Source organism: Stenella coeruleoalba (genome assembly GCF_951394435.1).
Source record: "Stenella coeruleoalba genome assembly, chromosome: 10".
Taxonomy (NCBI): domain Eukaryota; kingdom Metazoa; phylum Chordata; class Mammalia; order Artiodactyla; family Delphinidae; genus Stenella; species Stenella coeruleoalba.
Window position 1 is genome coordinate 81,312,505 of NC_137156.1, and position 22,964 is coordinate 81,335,468.

Here is a 22,964-nt window from a genome sequence, read left to right on the forward strand (position 1 = left end):
TCTTTCCTGGCTCCTTCTCATTCGGGAGGACGCCCACACCCTTCCTAACTGGTGTGCATCTCTGCCTTGCTTCTGTCCTAACTAAACAAACTGTTTCTCTGTGTGCTCTCCCACTTGTTGTTGTGCTCTGTCTCTAATAATAAACTTTGTACCTGTTTTTACAGTTTTGCCTCTGTGAGAAATGCATTTTTCACTGGAGGCAAAAGCTAGGGGGTGTGGTGACTGGGATTCCTGGTTTTCATCCAGGCTCCCCAGGTTCAATTCTTGGGCAGGGAATTAAACGATCTTGCTTCATGCCACCACCCACCGCTGCCTCTCCGAGATCATGTATACACCCCATTTTTTTTATCCATTCATCTGTCTGTGAACATTTGGGTTGGAGGAAAAGTATCTCCAACCCATGGAGCAGAGACAAGATATTTTTCTTTTCATATATTGTCTTATTTTTCCTCTTTGTACACTCCTTGCTCCCTCTCTCCTTCTCTCCCTCCCTCCCCCTCTCTCTCCTTCCCTCCCTCCCTCCCTCCCTTCTCCCCTTCCTCCCCAACCCCAGCCCCTGTAGAAGGAGGATAGAACCACTGCCGTGATGGAGGCGTTTCTTCTGTATTTCAAGTACGAGGAGATGGAGCTACCTTTCCTTTCTCATTTTTCTTTCAGTATAAGAGGGGGTCCTGGGAAAGTTTTAGAATCTGAAATTTAGCTGTAAATGACTTAATATGCTTTTGTACCACTTCCAAACCAAATGCTGTGTGTTCAGATATAAGTTTTTCTTTTCTTTTTTTTTTTTTTTTGCGGTGTGTGGGCCTCTCACTGCTGTGGCCTCTTCCGTTGCGGAGCACAGGCTCCGGACGCGCAGGCTCAGCGGCCACGGCTCACGGGCCCAGCCGCTCCGCGGCATGTGGGATCTTCCCGGACCGGGGCACGAACCCGCGTCCCCTGCATCGGCAGGTGGACTCTCAACCACTGTGCCACCAGGGAAGCCCAGGAGGATAGAATTTGACTGAAGTTTGTTATCATTGGGAATCTCAGGGTATAGTACAATGAGTTCATTTTTTTGAAATTATTGCAATAGAAGTTATCTTTCGGAGCATATTTAGATTCACAGTAAAAGTGAGCAGCAAGCACTCTGTTTGGAGCACTCAGTGGAGCACTCCCATATACTCCCTCCTTCCCCTCTGCCCACACCCACAGCCTCCCCCACAGTCAGCATCCCTCACCAGAGGGGTATGTCTGTTACAAGTGATAAATCTACATTGCAACCTCGCTATCATCCCAAACCCATGCTTTACACTGGGTGAATCACTCAGTATCGTACATTCTATTGGTTTTGACAAGTCTGTAACGATATGCATCAACCCTTATAGCATTGCAAAGAATAGTTTCACTACCGTAAGAATTCTCTGTGCCCCACCTACTTATCTCTCCCTCTCCTTAACCTTTGGCAACCACTGATCTTTTTACGGTCTCCATAGTTTTGCCTTTTCCAGAATGTTGGAATCATACAGTATATAGCATTTTCAGACTGGCTTGTCTCACTTAGCATTGTACTATGCATTGAAGGTTCCAACATGTCTTTATTCACGGCTTGATAGCTCATTTCTTTTTAACACTGAATACCATTCTGTTGCCTGGATAGACCACAGTCTACTTATCCATTCACTTACTAAATGATGTCTTGGTTGCTTCCAAGTTTTGGCAATTGTGGTTATAGCTGCTGCAAACATCCATTTGTAGATTTTTGTGTGGACATAAGTTTTCAGCTAACTTGAGTACATACCATGGAGCACAATTCCCAGATCATATGTTAAGACTACGTTTAGCTTTGTAACAAACTGTCTTCCAAAGACAGTCATGGAAGTCAATGACTTCCGTTTGGGTTTTACAGGAAACCAGGAGTCCAGGCTTGATGATAATACCTAAGTCGTCACAGGTTGACAGTTTGGATTAAGTGAGAAAATAAATAGGGACATGGTCAGTCATTGACACAGAGCCTGATATAAGATGGTTCCTTTTTTTTTTTTTAACTCTTGCAGAGCTGTCCAGATGAACTAGAAATGGGGATACGGAGACAGGAGAAGGTTTTTATGACTGGTTTAGTCATTAAGTTATGATTTTTGAAGGCTCAAACCAGAGCCTTCAGTTTTGCAGAAAGGAGAGGAGGAAAGCCTCTGAAGGATTAGGCAGTGGTTTAGGCATCAAGGATAAATACGAAATTGGACAAGAGGCAGGCTTCTTAAACCAGAAGATTGTAAGAATCATGGAACACCATGATAAAAAATGAAGTTGGGAGGGTCAGATGTTTAGAAAGAAAAAAGGCCATTATGGACCCACAATAACTGGTTAGCACTTGCTGATGGAATTAATTTGAAGAATAATAAAGGTTCTTATTTGTGATTAGCCAGAAGATTGTTGTTTAATGGTGGACAGTTTTGTTTTAAATTCCTGTAATGGGAAGATCATGAACCCCATTTCTGTTTTCCCATTATTTCCTCTACTGCAGAGAGAAAAATAGCTCGATTTGCCCTTCAATTTAACAATAGTCAGCGACTGAGAAAAATCATTTGCTGTCGTCATCTGTGTCAGATAAGTGTCACAAGGGCGACCTATAATTATCAGTTGCCACTTCAACAGAGGGGAGCAATTACAGCAAGGGCAGTTTGGTGTTATCTATCAGTGTGACAGGCTTACCAAACTGATGGGTAGTAAATGCATAAGGCACAAGGTTTTAGGATAATTTCCACGTCCAAGAGAGTGGAGCTCTTTGTCAGAGCATGTAAAAATTAGCTGAGCAGATTTCATCCTGATTATTTTTATATATGTTTTGCAAACCTAGCCAGAGCTTCATCTGGGGTCAAATATTGAACAAAACCCAACTATGGGAGATAACTGATTCACGCTTTGTAAAATCTAGGCAGGTTGATATCAACTTGCTCATGGAAAAGGCAAAGAAATTAAGCAATATCATGTGAGTGGCTGTCAGCTGGAGGTAGGTCAGCAACAATATCTGATGGTAATAGCTGCAGCAGTACTATTTATTAGTTAGAAATGGCCAGTAACACAAGAAGAAAACAGACATCATTTTTAATGGCCCCAAAGATAACTCGTCATCATATAGATTTTTTTCTGTGCATTTGTAAATTATATATATTGCCTCTAAGATTGTCCCCATTGATTGCTGCTGCCTTATATTCATGCCCTTGTATAATCCACTCCCCTTGAGTGTGAATAGGTTACAAAAGATTGTGGCTTCTATCTTGGGTGCTCTCTCACTCTGATGGAAGCCAGGGGCTGTGTTGCAAACTCCCACACGGAGAGGCCCTCGAGGCAAGGAACTGAGGGAGGACTCCAGTCAACAGATATTGAGGAATTGAGCCCCTCACTCCAACAACCTGTGCGGAGCTGAATCCTGCCAACAGCCACGTGAGTGAGCTTAGAAGTGTATTTCCATTCGAGCCATCAGTTGGGACTGTAGTGCTGGCTGACAGCATAACTGCAGTCTCGTGAGAGATTATGAGCCAGCCAGGCCTAGCTAGGCCCAGATTTCAGACCCACAGAAACTCTGAGATGGTACGTTTGTTGTTTTAAGCGGCTAAGTATTGGGGTCGTTTGTTATGCAGCAATAGAGAACTAGTATGTAAATGTTTACAAAAATTGGATTAGAGTGTCTTCTGTCAGTCAGAGTTCTAGCAGCAAACAGAAGGCACCCACCTGGGATTTTGAAGAGAAACTTGGGCAGCGTTAGGAAAATCAATAAGGTACGAAGAGGCAGCCAGGGCTTACAACACTGGGAAGCCATTATCCTCCCTAGACCTGAAAGAGAAAGGGAGCCAGAGAGGAGGCTGTTTCATAGTAGCAGTGTTGTAGAGGAATGCAACACTTGCCAGAACTGGGTTGAGGCAGGGAGGGAGCAGAGAAGAAATACCCTGACCTCTTTCTCTGGCCATCCTCAGATCTGCCCATGACTCTCATTGGCCAAACCCTACTGGAAACCAGGGGGCAGTTCCTACCGGTCAGCTTTCTAGGACAGAAAACAAAAGAAGAGAAAGTAGGGAGTGGATCTGCTGGGGGGCATAAGGACAGAAACCAGCATATGCAAATGCTCTTGTGCAACTGTTTTTATTTTGACCATCCTTCTATATCATTAAAGATTCTTCTACATCATGGTTTTAAATAGCTACATATGGATACTAGAACCAAATGATCTCAATCATGCAATGATGAACATTTTTGGTTGTATAAAAATTTGTCTTTTGTTATGAAAACGGTGAAATGAATATGCTTATAGTCATATTTCTATGGATTAAAAAAATATAATTCCTTAGAGTACAATGCAATAAGTAGAACAATTGAGGACAAAGAAGATTTTTTAGGGTTTTGATATATCTTATCATATCACTCACCAGAAAAGTTGCTTTGATGCTCCCCCTATAAAAATCTTTGCCTATTTGATAGGTTTGAAAAGTGCTGTATTGTTTTAATTTTCATTTTGATGTTATTAAGGAATTTAAAATATTTTCACATGTTCATTAGCTACTTATTTTTCTTCCTTTGTGACTTTCCCCATTTTTTTCTATTGGTATTGGTGTTTTTCTTATTGATTTATAGGAACTATTTAGAATTAAGAATTCTTTGTTGTCATATGTGCTGCAAATATTTTTCCTAGTTAAAAAAAATCTCATACATAAACCTGTTTCTTTACCTCAAGAATATTAAAATATTTACCTTTTCCTTCTAGTATTCTAATAAATTATATCAAGTGAGAATTTTAATCCATTTGGAACTGTTTTTGAAGGTAAAGTGTGAGACAGGGATGAAACATAATTTTCTTCTAAATAGTTATCTAACTGTCCCAAAGCCATTTATTGAAAGGACAGTCTTTTTTTGTTTTCCTCACTGATTCAAAATGGAAACACAAATCCACATGGAAAGTATAACCTTGATTTTATTACTTAAAGGGTTCCTTTCCGTTATATATATTTTTGCATATGGGTTAAAATATGCATATGGGTTAAGATACATGAATATTTTTATTGCAAATGATTCTATTATTTTATTTTTCAATAAAGATCAGTAACAGGAACTTGGAGCTTGGGTCCAGTTCTGGCTAAAGATTATGTCCTTTATTTCCCCTAAGCTGGACCTAATTTGTTTTTTTCGATGTATTGTTTTTGACCTCCTGATAATTTTTGTAAATACTACGAATATTTCGGAACTAAAGTGAACTTGGCTTACAGTGGTAGATTTAATTGAGGAAGACAATATTATTAGTATAATTTCATATGTTTAGTGCAAACCAGTACTTATCTCATTTGGTAGATTTTTTAACTAGATGATCTGAGGATATACTCTGCCTGCAATGTGGTGACAATGACAGTGCATTGTAATGTTCCATTTAAAAGGCATGCACAAGTGGTAATGGATCTTTCTGTAAGCATTTCATGAAAGGAAGGCCCCAGGTCATGTTTGTACATCTGTATTTCCTAAAGGGTTTCCAGTGGCATCATGTAATACCTGATGAAGCTTTTACCTCTGAACGATAGAAGAGAACATAACATTTCTGTCTTGCTCTCTTAGATCACTCACTCTGGGGAAAACCAGCTGAGGACACTCAAGCAATCCTCTGGAAAAGTCTACGTGGTGAGGAACTGAGGCCAACTGCCAACAGCTAGCACTAATTTGGCAGGTATGGAAATAGGCCATTTTGGAGGTGGATCCTCCAGTCCCAACAACTCTTCAGATATAGCCCTAGCCGATGCCTTGACTGCAACCTCATCAGAGAGACCCAGAGCCTGAACTGAGACAGGCTTGTTGCCGAAATTAGCCTCTGTACACCGGTGCCGATTTAAATCTGGGAGACAGAGTTTTGTGTGCAGTAGAAAGAAATCGCTTTATTGCTTTGCCAGGCAAAGGGGACCACAACAGGCTAATGCCCTCAAGACTGTATGTCCCACCCTAGACGGGGGTAGTGAGGAGTCTTTAACAGTGTTCAGGGAGCAGGGCGTGATCAGCTCGTGGACATTCTTCTGATTGGTTGGTGGTGAGGAAATTGGGAGTCAGCATCATCAACCTTCTGGTTCCAGCCAGTCTGGGGTCTACGTGCTTGTGGGCAGCATACGGTTAATTTCTTCCACCTGGTGGCGGTTTCAGTATCTGCAGAACAGCTCAAAGGACATGGCTCCGAATATTATCTATAGACCTTGGGGAAGAACTAAAGGTCCTTGACTTTGTTTAATGGCCAAAGTATTATTATTTTGTCTTGCTTGACTGTGTTCCTTTCTTTCTGCATTTTGTCACTTCTCTGATTAAATTTATTCTTTGACTAAAGTTTTTCTACAGACAAAAGTCAGGCGGAGGACATGGGTGGGGTCTATTCCAGGAAGGCCTGTAGTGTCCTGGTAGGTTACAGGCTGGGACCTGGGACCTGGGACCCTTTGCAGCAATGCTTGCACCTGGACAAACGTCTCGCCAAGCAACAAATACAAAGAAACTCCAAGGGGCTAAAAATAACTGCGTGCATGCCATTTGGGGCAAATTATGAACAAGATACAAAAAGCCCCAAAACCTAACTTCCACATCTGAGGAGTCGGGAGCAAAAGCATGGAAGCGCACATGATCCTTGCACACAGCACCACCAAGAGGATGGGCACCCCACCCAAGCCACCCCTGCAGCCTGACCCCCGGACCTGCCCCTACCCTCGCCCCATGTAAGGGACCAGCTTGCCCTCCCCTCAGGGAGCAAGCAGGGCCACCTGTTACTTGTTTTCACGCCGTCCTGCTACAGTACGAGTCCCAATAAAGCCTTGCCTGAATTTCTCGTCTGGTGTTTTTTCAATTTCTGTTGATTAAGGAGTCCAAGAACCCTGGCCGGTAACAGAACCACTCAGGTAAGCCACTCCCAGATTTCTGGGGGTTCAGAATTTGAAACCCTGAAGGCATTCTGCTAATCATTTCTAGAACATCTCAACTAGAAGAGAATATTGACTATAGAAGTGGTATGAAAGACACTGAAGAAAGGCAAAGAACCTAAGGCTATTGCAAAGGTATTGAAGAAATATGATGAGGTCATTAAGTAACATTTCAAGCCTGGGTCTGCTATGTTCTCTGTAGCTTTGGGTTGGTTAGTGAACCTCTTGGAGCATCAGGATTCTCTGTAAAATGAGGATGCTAACCGTGCTTACCTTACGAAGTGGCTGTATTAGAGCACCACATCTGAGATGCAGTTGGCTCTTAATAGAAGGAAACTTAGAAGGTATTTGTTTGAAAAATGTAAAGGCAAGTCCACTGCAAGAAACTTTAAGTACTTAAAGTGGTCTTTGAAGTGTGCAACTGATACTACAGCTGACAAGATGAGCAAGTAAATAACCGAACAAATAAATTATATTAAGTGCAAAAACTGCTGGTAAGAAGTAGAGGACATTAATTTTTAGCTCGAGTAAAGACATTTTTGAAATGTTTTTCTGTATTTAATAATTTTCTGATAATGAACCTGTTTTATGGAAAATGAGACAAAATTTCTACAGGCGAAACCAACAGATAAATGCAAATAACTCATTGGAAGCCACAGGTCTCGCCCGCTGAAGCTAATCCTGCCTCTCCACGGCCCCGCCTTCCACTATAGCCACGCCTCTTTTGGGTTTACGGTTAGGCTTCACCCTTTCCTCATCATCGGGCTCGCTACGCCTGGTTCCCCAGTCGAGGCTCGTTTGCTCGCGAGAGTTCCTCCACCTGGCCCACTCAGAAGCTGTAGGAAACGGAGGCAGAGAAGAGTCGCGAGACTTGACTCGACCACACTTTCCAGGCTCCGCCCCTCCTTCCTGGCCCTCCTTCTGGCCCGGATTCCCCGTTGCACGTGCAATTGTGTACTTGTGGTTCAACCTCACGTGGCCACGGTAGTGCCGGCGTTACATGCCCCGCCTCCAAGATGGCGGCGCCCAGTGCCGGGGCTCACGACCTGAGTTGGCTCAGCTTTGAATTATAACCTTGACTGAGTCTATGTGGCCATGGACCGGCCTGGGTTCACAGCCTCGCTGGTGGTGAGTATCGGGCGGTAGAGTGGGGGCGCTAGGGGTGCCGGAGGCTTCCCTGGCCTAGCACCTCCTTCCGGTTTTACGCGCTGAATCATCCCCGGGTCACCGGTCACCCGGTCTGGGAGGAAGCACGGGGCTCCTGGGCCGCGCCGGGCCTCGTGTCAAGGTTCTGAGTTTCCTACCTGTGTGACAGAAAGAGACGGGGGTGGGGTAGGGGTGGCACTTGACTCATAGTCTTCCGTACCGCGGTTTACCTAACGGAAAAAGAAAAGTTTCAATTGTATACTGTAACCATACTCTGGAGAGCTTGGCAATGAATGAAATATATGTAACAAAACTCTTGAGTCGCTCACAGACCTGGTCAAGACTATGGTTTCATTTTGCTGTATCTTTTTTCAGTCTCGGAAAATGACGTATCCATTTATTCATCTTATATATAATCTGCTTAGTTTGCTTCCGAGCATTTTTCTAGGCTTTGGGTATGGTATATACTGCTGAGCACAAATAGCCGCGCGTTGAATACGTCAGTGGTGTTTAATTCCTTAGAAAACAACGAGAATCAACGTGTCTTAACATCAACCCCCACCCCCCAAATCCTTTAATAAATACTTTGAAACCTTTCTTAGGACAGGCTCAGTAGGGGATACTAGATACAGTAGTGAACAAGACAGATTGGCTGCCTATGTTTTCACTGTAGGAGAGCGGGCAGAGGCAGAAAATAGACAAGAACCTTTTCAAAAGCTTTTCCTGAGAGATGGAGGCCTAGAGGACTTTCTTCGTTTAATTAGCAAATGTTTTTGCAGGTGTTGGAGATAACATGGTGAACAAGATAGACCTGGCCGCACGGGTCAGGTGGTGGAGGCAGAAGGGGTGAAATGAGTGTTATCATAAATGACGATGAGGGTTAGTTTCAGAGTGTATGGAAAGATGTGGAAGGGGGATCTTACCCAGACTGGTGGAATGATGGTTTTAAATCTAGATTTGTTGATATTTGTAGAAGCTAGGTTTTAGAGATGCAAAGAAATATGTTACCCCGTTGAAGACGTTTTCCTGTCCAGCTGGTGAGATGGCAGTAGTACTTATAACAATCCACGTTGCTCTGACGGGAACTAGGGTAAGCTCTTTACATACATCATCTCATTTAAGCCTGACAAACAATTGAAGTCTTATCCTAGTTTTCCAAATGAGGGAACTGAGGAATAGTATGTTAGATAATTTGTCCAAAGTCACACAAGTGAGATACATTTCGTGTGTGTAAGTGTTGGAGCTCAGATTCAAAGCAGTGTAACATGGGATTCCATTTACTGCTCCTTGAGACTATCGCTGAAGTCAGCAACAGTAGCAGTTGCTAAAAACAGGTGAGTGTCAGAGTTAACAAAAGAAGAATTGTATTAAAATTTATTTAAAATTAATTTTATTAAAGAAGGGTACACATGCATACTTCTTTTTTCGTAGTTACAGAGGGTAAAATTGGGATCGATTGGTAGAAGTTTCAAGGAAGTTAGATCTCATTCCTGGTGAATTCATTTAGCATGCAGTTTATCTGCCATGTGTTCTGTCTACTGGTACTGTGATTGCCCTTGGAGATTTGATGGCAAACAAACTAAGGCTATATGACAAGTACTGTGAAAGGAATGAACTGAGGTGGGAGAGAGAGAGAATAATATTGGAAAACCTACTTTAGATGGAGTGCCCTAGGAAGGCCCTGAGGAGCTAACGTTTAAGCTAAGACCTAACAGGTAAGGGGGCTAGTCATTTTGATGAGCAGAGGGGAAAGTTCAGAGGGAGCAGCACGTGAGAAAATCCTCAGGTGGAAAGGGTTCAGGATGTGAAGGTGGTGGCTGAGGCGTAGTGGGTGAGGGTAGTGTGACAGAGGCTGCTGTTGGGGAGCCAGACAAAGCCTGCCGAGGTGAGTCTTGGTGGGCAGTGGAAAGGAATTTGGATTTTATATAAAGCATGATGAAAGCCATTAGAGGGTTTTATTATTGAAGTAGTCTGGAAATGGAGGGGCCCCCCCTTTTTTTTTTTTAACGGTTGGGAGCGTCTTTGAGGAGGCTAAGCACTCCTCAGGGAGTTCTGTTTTGTTTACTACTGTGTGACCAATGCCTGACACTTCGAAGGCACTCAGTACTTGTTGGGTGAATGAATGCAGCTTCACGTTTGCAGAAGTCTTGAGCCTCGGCTTCTAAGGATTAAGTGAGATGTAGTACGGAGCCTGACGTAGAGCACATATTTACCTGTTTCCTTCCTGAAGTTTCTGGAGCAGGATTGAAGGGCTGTAGAGCTGAATAGGGAGAGAGCTTCTGGCATGTTAAGTTTTCATTTGGAGCACAGAGCAGACTATTCAGAAAAAAACCTCCAAGAGTACAGTCACTGGTGCATGCTTTTAGGAGAGCAGTTTGAAATAAGTATTAGTGACCTAAAGATGTTCATAACATTTAGCTCAGTGAAGATAATAGGAAAACATGAAATAAAAGAGGAATGGTTAGGTAAATGATGATAGATGCATTTCATGGACTATTTAGGGGCCATTGGTAACAGTGCTTGTGAAGAGTATGTGCTATAATAGTAACATGGAAAATGCTTATGAGATTTAAAAAAAAGAAAAAATACAACACTGTACCTGTATACATCTGGTTCATGCCTAATTAAAACTTGGTAGCCAAGGGGAGTTGGTTCCAGGTCCGCTGTGGATACCAAAATCCACAGATGCTCAAGTCCCTTATATAAAATGATGTAGTATTTGCATGTAACCTATGCACATCCTCCTGTATACTTTAAATCATTTCTAGATTACTTATCATACCTAATACAAGGTAAATACTGTGTAAATAGTTGTAAATACAATATAAATGTTATGAAAATAGTTGCCTGCATGCAGCAAATTCAAGTTTTGCTTTTTGGAACTTTCTTTTTTTTTTTTTTTTTGCGGTACGCGGGCCTCTCACTGTTGTGGCCTCTCCCGTTGCAGAGCACAGGCTCCGGACGCGCAGGCCCAGCGGCCATGGCTCACGGGCCCAGCTGCTCCGCGGCATGCGGGATCCTCCCGGACCGGGGCACGAACCTGTGTCCCCCGCATTGGCAGGCGGACTCCCAGCCGCTGCGCCACCAGGGAAGCCCTGGAATTCTTTTTGCAAATATTTTGAATCTGCATTTGGTTGAATCTGACGATGCGGAAGCCCAGGATATGGAGGGCTGGCTTTATTCCATTCCTTAAAAAAACAAAAAAAAGCTGTATTGAAATCCTCCAAGATGGAATGAAATAATTTTGATAGTAGCCTTACTTTTTTCTTCTTCTTTTTTTTTTTTTTGCGGTACGCGGGCCTCTCACTGTTGTGGCCTCTCCCGTTGCGGAGCACAAGCTCCGGACGCGCAGACTCAGCGGTCATGGCTCACGGGTCCAGCCCCTCCGCGGCATGTGGGATTCTCCCAGACCGGGGCACGAACCTGTGTCCCCTGCATCAGCAGGCGGACTCTCAACCACTGCGCCACCAGGGAAGCCCTCTTCTACTTTTTTCAATGCAAAACAAACAAACATACTTCCAAACCACTCTTTCCTTCCAGCCTGATTCTTCTCTCCCTTTCAGTACTTAGCTGTTTCATCGACCTTGTAGTTCATCTGGGTTGTTACTTGAGTGAAACCGAAACCATCCCTGTCTCAGTTACTTTATTTTTTTAAATTTTTAAAATTTTAAAATTTATTTTACATCTTTATTGGAGTATAATTGCTTTACAGTGGTGTGTTAGTTTCTGCTTCATAACAAAGTGAATCAGTTATACATATACATATGTTCCCATATCTCTTCCCTCTTGCGTCTCCCTCCCTCCCACCCTCCCTATCCCACCCCTCCAGGCGATCACAAAGCACGGAGCTGATATCCCTGTGCTATGCGGCTGCTTCCCACTAGCTATCTACCTTACATTTGGTAGTGTATATATGTCCATGCCTCTCTCTCGCTTTGTCACAGCTTACCCTTCCCGCTCCCCATATCCTCAAGTCCATTCTCTAGTAGGTCTGTGTCTTTATTCCTGTCTTACCCCTAGGTTTTTCATGACATTTTTTTTCTTAAATTCCATATATATGTGTTAGCATACGGTATTTGTCTTTCTCTTTCCGACTTACTTCACTCTGTATGAGAGACTCTAGGTCTATCCACCTCATTACAAATAGCTCAGTTTCGTTTCTTTCTATGGCTGAGTAATATTCCATTGTATGTATGTGCCACATCTTCTTTATCCATTCATCCGATGATGGAAACTCAGGTTGTTTCCATCTCTGGGCTATTGTAAATAGAGCTGCAGTGAACATTTTGGTACATGACTCTTTTTGAATTATGGTTTTCTCAGGGTATTGTCTCAGTTACTTTTAACTGGGTTACAGGTGAAGGAACTTCGGCAAGTGTTGGTGCTCTGCAGTGTGAAGTGCAGGCAGTCCTTTGCGTGTAATTTGGGGCTGGAAAGATGAATGTGCGAGTGGACGTCATGCAAAGTGATCTTAATAATTGATGAAAACGATTATTTAACGACCTTTAAAAATTCTTGTCAATGTTAATAATTCTCTTACTGTAGATTGTGGAAGTATAGGGAAACAGAAAAAAAAGAAGTAAAGCTTACATTTAGTACAGTGTAATTTAAAACATTAAGATTGTATTTCTTTGTAAAAAAAAAAAGTATCAGAAGTAATTTTAAGTCATATAACTTGCAGTACAGAACAAGTGTTCCTTTAACGTGGAGGTTTTTGCTGGCACAGCTTGCTCTGGGACATCTTTGTCCTTTTCTTTCCCCGTATGTGGTAAGTTCGCCTTCACTCATTTTCCTCTGGCTGCATGTCTGGAATCTGTCCAATGACAGCAGTGTCGATATTCCCACAGCTAATTCTTTTATAACTCCTTTTACGTTTGATTTGAATGTCACTTTCAGTGTTAACCACTTGTCATTTATTTGCCCTGCTTTCATGTTTGTTGGCCAGTTCCCTCTTTCGATTATTCATTTTTGTGAAATGTCACTGTGGTCACTGTAATTCAACTGTCCTGTTAGAGGACTTGTGTTCCTTATGGCAACTGAGATGCATGCGTGTCGGTGCTGTGCAAAGCAAGGACTGCTTGTACTGTTTTTTTTTTTTTAGTTATTTTGTTGTTTTCTTTTCTTACTTTAGGGAGGTGGTTCTGAAAAAGCTTCATAATATTTGTGTCTTCTCACTGGACCTGCCCTTCTGCTGAGAACCACTGGCAGAAAGGGACTTGAGGGCAGTGGCATGGATTATGTTGCCAAGGTTTCTTAGGTGGGGTAAGGAAACAGAAGAAAAGATAAGAATGAAGTTGAAGGGACGTTTTCAGTGTTTATTGCCTCATACGTTTCTTTTCTGGAAGGCAGCTTCCTAGTCTGCTTTCTGGAGTCAAGGAAGTTAGTATCTGATGATGAAGCATTAACTCCATATCTCTAAGGGATTGGGAATTATGCTGCACGTTCTCGAGCTTGCTTTGTGTGACTTGTTTCTTTCTGTCATTTAGGTCACAGTGGGCAGGTCTTCCTTTTTTTGCTCATTTTTGTGTTGAGTAGGCAGTCACCTAGACAGAGGTATATTCTCAATTTTGATCCATCAGTGGAGCATGCAAGGCACCCTTGGAGACCACCAATTGTCTGGGGCCACAATCGAGAACCACTGCCGTGATGGAGGCGTTTCTTCTGTGTTTCAAGTACGAGGAGATGGAGCTACCTTTCCTTTCTCATTTTTCTTTCAGTATAAGAGGGGGTCCTGGGAAAGTTTTAGAATCTGAAATTTAGCTGTAAATGACTTAATATGCTTTTGTACCACTTCCAAACCAAATGCTGTGTGTTCAGATATAATTTTTTTTTTTTTTTTTTTGCGGTATGCGGGCCTCTCACTGCTGTGGCCTCTCCCGTTGCGGAGCACAGGCTCCGGACGCGCAGGCTCAGCGGCTATGGCTCACGGGCCCAGCCGCTCTGCGGCATGTGGGATCATCCCGGACCAGGGCATGAAACCGGGTCCCCTGCATCGGCAGGCGGACTCTCAACCACTGTGCCCAGGGAAGCCCCAGATACAAGTTTTAAATATTAAAATTTTAATGGTACACACAGAATTTGAGTAACAAAATGCCAAATAGAGGGAAGATAAATGTTGTACCCACAGTTTTTCCACCTCCATGCATCAGGTATTGTTACCTGTTTAACCAGACATGTGTGTGAGCCTTTGCTCTGGTACTTGGGAAGAGCAAGAGCCTGGAAGATATGGTCCCTACCCTCAGGGGTGTGCAGTCAAGTGGGAGCAGACATTTAACAGAAAATAAAACAAAAATTAACCATGTAATTATGCATGGTGATAAAAAGTAACCATTTACTGAACACTTTAATGTGTGCTTATGCAGTTTTTTCAGAACAGAAATCATATGTTTACAATTTTGTCTTCTCTTTTTTTTTTTTTTGTATTCTGGTTAAAAAAAAATAACCCATAAATTCACATCCAAGCATCATAAAGAAATTTGAACAGTAGTGTTTCTCAGTTTTTTGAGTTTGATGCTGAATCGTTCCTGCACACGTCGCGTGATTTCGTTTTCTGTTGTGTGAATCCATGGGTGATTCTTGTCCAGGGAGCAGAATTTGAGGAAAGCTTTTCATTCATTATTGGTAAGGAAAGACTTGAATTTATCGATTTTGTATATACATTTATAGTTCAGTTTAATATATGAATGTAATCTTCAGTCTTTGGTCACGTCCTCCTTTGTCTTTCACATGGTTTTTAATATTGGCCTGTCAGAAATAGGGCATCAGCAAACTTGGAAGGATATTTACAGTAACGTAACACTAAAAATGATAACTCATACTTATTGGTAATTGAGGCAGGCATTTTGCTAAGCATGTAACAGGCTCATGTAGTTGTATTTAATTCTCATTTAATCTCACTCAGTTCTCAAAAACTCTGTGAAGTATAGGTAGTATTATTTTTCCCCTTTCATGCATGAAGAAATGTGGGCTTACCTAGGTTTAATAGCTTTCCTAGGGAGACCCAGTTGAGATTGAAGCCAGGTCTGCGTGTCTGTTGCCAAAGCTGTAGTCTAAGGCAATATTTAATGTGAAAGAATTTCTGGAGAAATGGAAGAATACTCAAGTCAAATTCTAGAACCATTATTGTGTTCCTGAGAATAGCCTTACCAAACAACACTGATCCTGCGCAGTCTTTTCCGTCAGGAGGTGATGAAAGGCACAGGATTTCTGGAAAAGACACCCTGAATATACCACAAAGCTGTCACTGGAGCTGTGGAATGCCAAGAAGTATAGCAGCAGGTAATGCCAGGTTTCATTTGTCACAGTGTTATGGCAGACTGCAGCAGGGACAACCAGAGAGTGATTTGCTGCAGTTTTTCTTGTGAACGTTGAATCTTTCTGTAAAGTGTTTTCTCATCATCTTACATTTCCATGTGATTCAGACCAGCAAACAAGTGTGGAAGCCCTGCTCCATCCCAGGCACTGGGTTATATATTTAAGAGGGCCAAGGTCACTGACCTGGCTTCTACTCTGAAGGATCTAGTGTCAGCCATGGTGGTTAGTACTGAAAGTGAAATGTAAGCAAAGTTATTCGGGGGAGTTAAGGAAGTAGCCTTTAATTCTGACTGGGAGACTGGGAAAGGCTTCAGGAGGGATATGGCGTTTGGTCACAGTCTTAACAATGAAATGGAGTTTGGCAGGTGTCTGTGTGTGTGTATGTGTATGTATTTGTGTGTATGTAATGGCTGGGGGGAGCAGGTGGTCTGCTGGCTGTAGTATACAGAAGACAAGAGGCATTGGAAGGGCCTTCCAGGCTGAGAGAAAAACCTAAGCAGGAGCACAGAATTGATAAGTTTCAGGATGTTTTTGGGAAACAGACTAGTCAGAGTGGAGGAGGCTCAAGATCAAGAGTGTGCCAGATGAAGCTGAACAGGTAGTTTAGGGTCCAGGGGTCGAGGTTCTGAGTTACCCCTTACTGAGTGCCTACTGTATACCAAATGTGACCAGTGAATTTGGGTGGTGGTGGTTGTTTTTTTTTTGGTGAGGGAATATTAATTTGAGTAGCTCTACTTTTGTATGTTTTTAGTACTCATTGCAAAACTTGAACAGTACAAAAATCAACAAGATAATAATAAAAATGCTCCTCATCTCGACTGTTTTTCCACAGAGATAATAACTTCTAACAGTTTGGTGTGTGTGGTTCCAGACTTCTGATTATGCATAGACAAAAAAATAACACATTTCTTTGAAAGGTGGGATTATACAGCATATATTGTTCTGTAGCTTATTTGATTAATTTAAGAATATAACATGTTTCTGTATCAGCAAGTTCAGGTTGATCTCATTCTTTTAAAGACTGTGTAGCAATCCGTTATTCTGATATAATACAACTTATTAGGTTATTTCTAGTTTTTTACTGTTAGAAAGAATTCTGTAGTAAACATTCTTGTATATTTATGAACTTATTTTTGTGGAAGAAATGTTTAAAAATAAAATAACTGGATCAAGTATTTTATAGTTTAAAATTTTCATTATGCCAAATTGTCCTTCAATAGATTATAATAATTTGTTTATGTTAACACCCATAACTATTTCCATATTTTTAATCTTTTATAATGTAATTGGGAAATTTAAAATTTTGTTTTTATTTGATCACTGATGGTGGGGAAGCACATTTTCATAATTTTGTTGGCTGTTTATATTTTTTCTTTTGGGAATTGTTTGGTCCTGTGTTTTGCAATTTTTAAAAAAATTGATGTACCTTTTTTAGGTTGCTTTGTAGTACCTTCTAAGATATGGTTAGTAACCTTCTGTTATAGTCATTAATTCATGTGTTTTTCAAATAGTTACTGAGTGCCTACTATGTACTGGGTGCTGGGAACATACTGGTGAACAAAACAGGTATGGATCTTATAGTTTCATGGAACATACAGTCTTTGAAGAAATGGTCAGATGCTCAACTACAGAATTAGAATTCTTATCAGTGTGTGGAGACATGAGCGTGTAAACCTAGACTGGGGGATTAGGGACACAGTCCTAGGAATGAGGAAAATCAGATGACTTGGACGAAAAGAGAGATCAAGGTGGTAAGAAGGTACCCAGCAAAGGGCTAACGATGGACTTAAGGGTGGAGAGGTAGATGGGGGACAGAACTTGTAGAGCCTTGTAGGCTGTACTGTGATTTTGTTCTTCATCCTAAGGGCTTTTGGAAACTTTGAAGAGTGTCAAGATGAAATTGAAATTTGTATTTTACACAGACAACGTTAGTGTAGAGGGTGAAGGAGCGCTGCGGGGAGAATGGATGGTGGAGGCGGAAGAAGGCAAGTGTCACAGGAAGCAGAAGCCACAGCTCTCCAATGAGGTGGTTAAAGTCACTGGTGGCCACTTTGTTGTGGGGGAAACTGAGAATGTCAGGGAGGGATGTTTCCCCGAGAAGCCATGTTAATGTTTTGCCTGGTTCTTTTTAGTTGTGGTCTAGGCCAGGGGCCTGTGATGATTTTGCTTAGTTAAATTAGACGGATGGTTTGATTTTGTCCTGTAGTTGAGCAGGAGTGAGTTTTTTTGTTTTTGCTTTGTTTTTTTCTGTTTTGCCAGCTTCATGTAATCTTGACTTTTTTTCAACTCCCAGAGGAATTTCAAAGGGTCTAATTTCACTAATTATACACTTCCTCTCTACAGCCTGCCAGCACTTTTTCCATTTTTAAATTAAGGTGGTGCTGTGTATTTTATCTGTATGATATCAAGGTCTCAATAAATTGTTATGCTATGGTAAGGCTTGCTGGTTATCTGGTTTATGTTCTCTTTCTTTGGACTTTGTCTAGCACTTAGGATTTTCAGTGTAAGCTACCATAAATCTTGGAACTAACCCTTTGCCTGGTAACCTTTTTTTCAAATTTTTTTTTAATTTTTAAAGATTTTTTGGCCGCACTGCATGGCATGCAAGATCTTAGCTCCTTGACCAGGGATCGAACCCATGTCCCCTGCAGTGGAAGCATGGAGTCTTAATGGCTGGACTGCCAGGGAAGTCCCGCCTGCTAACATTTCTGATAAGTGATCATAGATAAAACAAATTTCTCAGGCTAAAGAAAAAAAGAAATTAGTAGAGTCCCTTATAATTCAGTTGATGCTGGCTTGATGAAAGATTATAAGCATTCCTTAAAGTTTTTGTTTAAATCTTAGATATGTTGCTATGTGTCTAAATACATAGGTAATTCTTAATGTTCTTTTAGCAGCATTTTTTTCAGTCTCATGAATTTAAGTGACATTTGAGTTTTAGAAGTTTGAAATCCACAGAAGCAATTAGTAACTCTTGATTCATGATTTACTAGATAAATAGATTCAATCTGGTCATTTTATTCTCAGATGATTAGAATTCTGATGAAAGGAGGGCTGGAGAATCAATGCATGCAAAGTAGCTAAATAGATTAAAAGAGTAATTCGCTTATTGATTAAAATTTAGCAGTAGATAGCAAGCATCTCTCTGAACCCACTCCTAAGATTAAAGAGAAAATTAGAATGAAGCGCAGCTATTTTTAAAGAAACCAGTCATATCAGTCATTCTCACCAAGATTTTAGTTCTTGTGTTTTGAGAAAATGAAGAGGCATGCAAAATATTTTATTACCTACTGAATTTTATAAAATCCTTAAAGAATAAGTGAGAAGAGTGTTGAAAAAGTTGGCTTTTTTTTTCTTTTTAACTTTGCTACGTTACTTGTGAAATTTTTCCCTTGACTTAGAAAAGGCCACCTTTATATCTGGAAAGAAATCCCACATTGTCATTCTTTTACTCCCACTTGTGGTGCTCTACTGGCACATCTCTGTGTTCTTTTGGTGACAACTTTTTAGGTCATTTGCAGAGTATCCTGCATGGTCTTTGGGGTTCTGTCATGCCTTTCAGGCTGATCATATGGTATTAACGTATATGGTAATGTACTTTTCTCTTTCTTTTTCTTTTTTTAAAAATTTTATGTATTTTTGGCTGCGTTGGTTCTTCATTGCTGCACGTGGGCTTTTCTCTAGTTGTGGCGAGTGGGGGCTACTCGTCGTTTCATTGTGTGGGCTTCTCACTGCGGTGGCTTCTCTTATTGTGGAGCACAGGGTCTAGGTGAGTGAGCTTCAGTAGTTGTGGCTCTTGGGCTCTAGAGCTCAGGCTCAGTAGCTGTGGCACACGGGCTTCAGTAGTTGTGGCTCGTGGGCTCTAGAGCTCAGGCTCAGTAGTTGTGGCACATGGGCTTCAGTAATTGTGGCTCGTGGGCTCTAGAGCGCAGGCTCAGTAGTTGTGGCACACGGGCTTAGTTGCACCGCGGCATGTGGGATCTTCCTGGACCAGGGCTCGAACCCGTGTCCCCTGCAGTGGCAGGCAGAGTCTTAACCACTACGCCACCAGGGAAGTCCCTATGGTAATGTACTTTTCTAGTGTACACTAATTTTTAATAATTACCTATACTAACTAATTGAAAAATAGACATTATTGCATTTCTCATCAGGGTAATTTCATTTTTCCAATGAAGTTTTGCAGTGTTTTTTTTTTTTTGCTGTATGTGGGCCGCTGATCATTGCGGCCCCTCCTGCCGTGGAGCACAGGCTCTGGACGCGCAGGTCCAGCGGCCATGGCCCACGGGTCCAGCCGCTCCGCGGCACGCGGGATCCTCCCAGACCGGGGCACGAACCCGCGCCCCCTGCATCGGCAGGCAGACCCCCCAACCACTGCGCCACCAGGGAAGCCCCTTGCAGTGGTTTTATGGTGAGTGGCAAGTAGAGCAGAAAGTGTTTGCTAGGCACTAACCTTTGTACCACTTGAGCATTCTGTAAACCCAAAGGATGGAAACAGCGTATCATTTTGAACTCTGCCTGTATGTTTAAATAGTACTGATTCTTCTTTTTCTGTGTCATGGAATATATAGTTTTTAATGTCTGCTTTTACTTTTTGAATAGGTAATATATTCACATGGTTCAAAATCCAAAAGATAGGAAAAGTTAGCAATTCAGTTTAAAACTTACTATGTAGGAACCGTATTGAGAGTTGCCTCTGTATTTCTACCTGCTTACTGTGAAATGGTATTGATTCATATCTTTAAATGATGCCTTTAGACCTTGTGTGTTGACCTTTCTTTGACAGTCTCTGAGTTCATATTTTTCTGAGTCTCTTTTTGCTTTGACTAAGCTGTAACCAGTTTTTAAAATATTCTGTATATACTAGTGTAATCATGAGGTGAAAACTTAGTTTTTAATCAGGTTTTAAAGTGCAGCTTCTCCAAAGCAACATGGTATCTCTTGGGAGATGACTAGTTTGGGTCAGGTTTTAATGTCCTCTAGGAATTTAGCTCTTTTTTTTCCCGTTCATTTATTCACTTAAAAAGTATCAAGGAATTTTCAAATATACACAAAGTAGAGAGGATACCATAGGAATCCTTACATGTGTGATTCTTAAAATATGGATCTAGATTCACAAGGACCATTACCATTTAGAATGTAAGTCTGAAAACAATTTTTTTCTTAATGCAGATTCACCACTCATTAGTTAAAAAGGCAAAAAATATAACATTTGGTGTAATTTGGAAAGATCACTGAGATAAATTGTGAAATGAAAAAAACAAGGTGCAGCATACCACCTTTTTACTTAAAAAAAAAAAGGTAAAATAAAATACATATTCATATTTGCTTGTATATGCCTAAAGTAACTTGGGAAGGACACAGTAAGAAACCAAAACTGGTTGCTTGGGTTTTTAGGGACAGGGAAGGAGACTTTGAACTCTTTACCTTTCTGAGGTTGGTTTGTTTACTTTTTTGAACCCTATGAAATCATTAAAAATAAATTTGAAATTTATTTTAAAATTATTAAAAATCATTAAACATTTTTTTTAAAACAGAATATGTAATATAAAATTTACAACTTGAAAATATATCACAGTAATGGTTATTTTCCCAGGACAGTCTGTAGATTTAGGTAAGAGGTGTTTTGACTGTACCAAAGTAGTCTGTGGTATACTTGAAAACCATGCTTAAAGAAATATGCTTTAAAAACTACCCCATCCCCCAAATGGCAATTTATTTTATTGTAACCTTTTTTTTCTTTTTTTTTTAAAGGCTGGTGGGGTAGCAGGTGTCTGTGTTGACTTGATATTATTTCCTCTGGATACCATTAAAACCAGGCTGCAGAGCCCCCAAGGATTTAATAAGGCTGGTGGTTTTCGTGGAATATATGCTGGCGTTCCTTCTGCTGCTATTGGATCGTTTCCTAATGGTAAAAATTATATTGGTATTATCACTGCTTTATATAAAGCCAAGATAATGGGATTTATTTTCAGGATGGTATGTGGTCCAATCCTATATAGAATTCCTTATATGATTGATGTAGTTGATCTCCTGAATTTATTTTCTATTCATTAATCCATTATTTTTGACTCAGCTGGTGCTATAGATTCCATTCTAGTGTATTTGTAATAAAAAAATGAGCAATCTTTAAATGAGTGGTTTTTGTTGTTGTTAAAACTCCTTGTTAGAATCCTTAAAGTGTTCCTGTAACATTGATTGTAATGTCTTACAGCAGTTCTCAACCTTGCCTGCACGTTGGAATCTCTTGGGAAGCTTTACAAAATACTTATGCCTGTGTCTCCATGAGAAGTTTAATTGGTCTGGTCTTTGCCTGGGTATCAGGAGTTTTAGTAACTTCCCAGGTGATTCAGATGTGAAGCTGAGTTTAATAACCACTGGCTTGGAGATTCTTGTGGAGCAGATGAACCTAAGAGGCATTAAATCTTTGTCTTAACTAAATTGCTCTCAGATGATGCAACCCATTACCACTAACCTCCTCTTTCCATTGTCTTGCTTTTGTTTTGGTTTTGAAGTTGTGTGATTTATGGCCCTTTTATTCTATAATCAGTATAATCCATTTCATTTAATCCACCTCTTTTCAGATACTTATTTAAATAATTGTTTACTGATGCTTTGATTGGCACTCAAAAGCAGACTAAGCAAACAAAACCATCACTATCAAACACACACACACACACACACACACACACAGATACACACACTCACACACGCTCACATACTCACACACTCACTCACAAAACCCCTGCTCCAGAAGATTCTTAAATTCTGGAGTTTGATTTCTTTTTTCTCAGTATATTTCATTAGAAATTCTTTCTTGTTAACTTGACATTAAGATGCCTGTCAATATCCATCTGTGAGCATAACATTCACATAAAGATTTGTAGAGCAAATCTTTTTGGTCCTTTAGTTTATCTTCCTGAGCCATCCTTAGAGCAGCCAACTGTTTTGAGGTTATCCTTGAATTATTTTATGTCTTAATTTTCAGTAATTGATCATAACAAGTCGCTATTGAGGACCCACTCCATGCCAAGCATAGCTCTATATGTGGGAGATGCGCCTTGGTTCCTAAATTGGTCTGTGTTGCAATCACCTGATCACCTGAAGAGATTTTTTTTTTTTTTTTTTTTAAAGAAAGTACTGCTGTCCCACTCCCAGAGATTTGGGATTTAGTTGGCCTGAGGTGTGGCCTGGGCTTTGGAGGTTAAAAAAAAAAAATCCCCAGGTAATTTTTATATGTAGACAAGTTTGGGAACCTCTGAACTAGGGAATTGCAAAGAAATATGTTACTAAGTCCCTGTCTTTTGGTCATCCATTCTTATGATGCCTCCCTCATCATTGTAAATATTCTTTTTTCTCTTACGTATTACGTAGGAATTGTTGGTAGATGAAGTATTAGTGATGGTCTACAGGGTACATGGTGCTCCATTAAGCTCAGAGGGCTGGTTTAGATTCTTGTCAGCAGGACTTTACATACAGAATGTGGTTTTGAATTTTTGTAAGTTTGAGAAAGTGGTGTTCTTCTTGCCCTGCTTTTCTTTTTCTTTTTCTTTTTTTGACATCCACAGAACATCTTTGAATGGGAGATGCTGGATAAAGAGT

The 22,964-nt window shown here is 40.9% G+C and overlaps 1 protein-coding gene across 11 annotated transcripts in view; it reads left to right on the plus strand.

The window, feature by feature from the left end:
- Positions 1–22,964, plus strand: part of SLC25A26 (solute carrier family 25 member 26) — a 314,287-nt gene that overhangs the window by 166,375 nt on the left and 124,948 nt on the right. For 8 of the 11 annotated variants that reach the window (XM_079935021.1, XM_079935014.1, XM_079935019.1 and 5 more), the window contains 2 exons: positions 5,575–5,683; positions 21,117–21,273. Coding sequence is in view for 3 of the 11 variants with exons in the window: in XM_079935013.1 (XP_079791139.1) it covers positions 8,001–8,033; positions 21,117–21,273 (190 nt within the window). In the remaining 8 variants the exon portion in view is untranslated. Of the gene's footprint in view, positions 1–5,574; positions 5,684–7,840; positions 8,034–19,753; positions 19,774–21,116; positions 21,274–22,964 lie in introns of those variants that run through there. The other 3 variants (XM_079935013.1, XM_079935017.1, XM_079935016.1) reach the window with 2 other exon arrangements.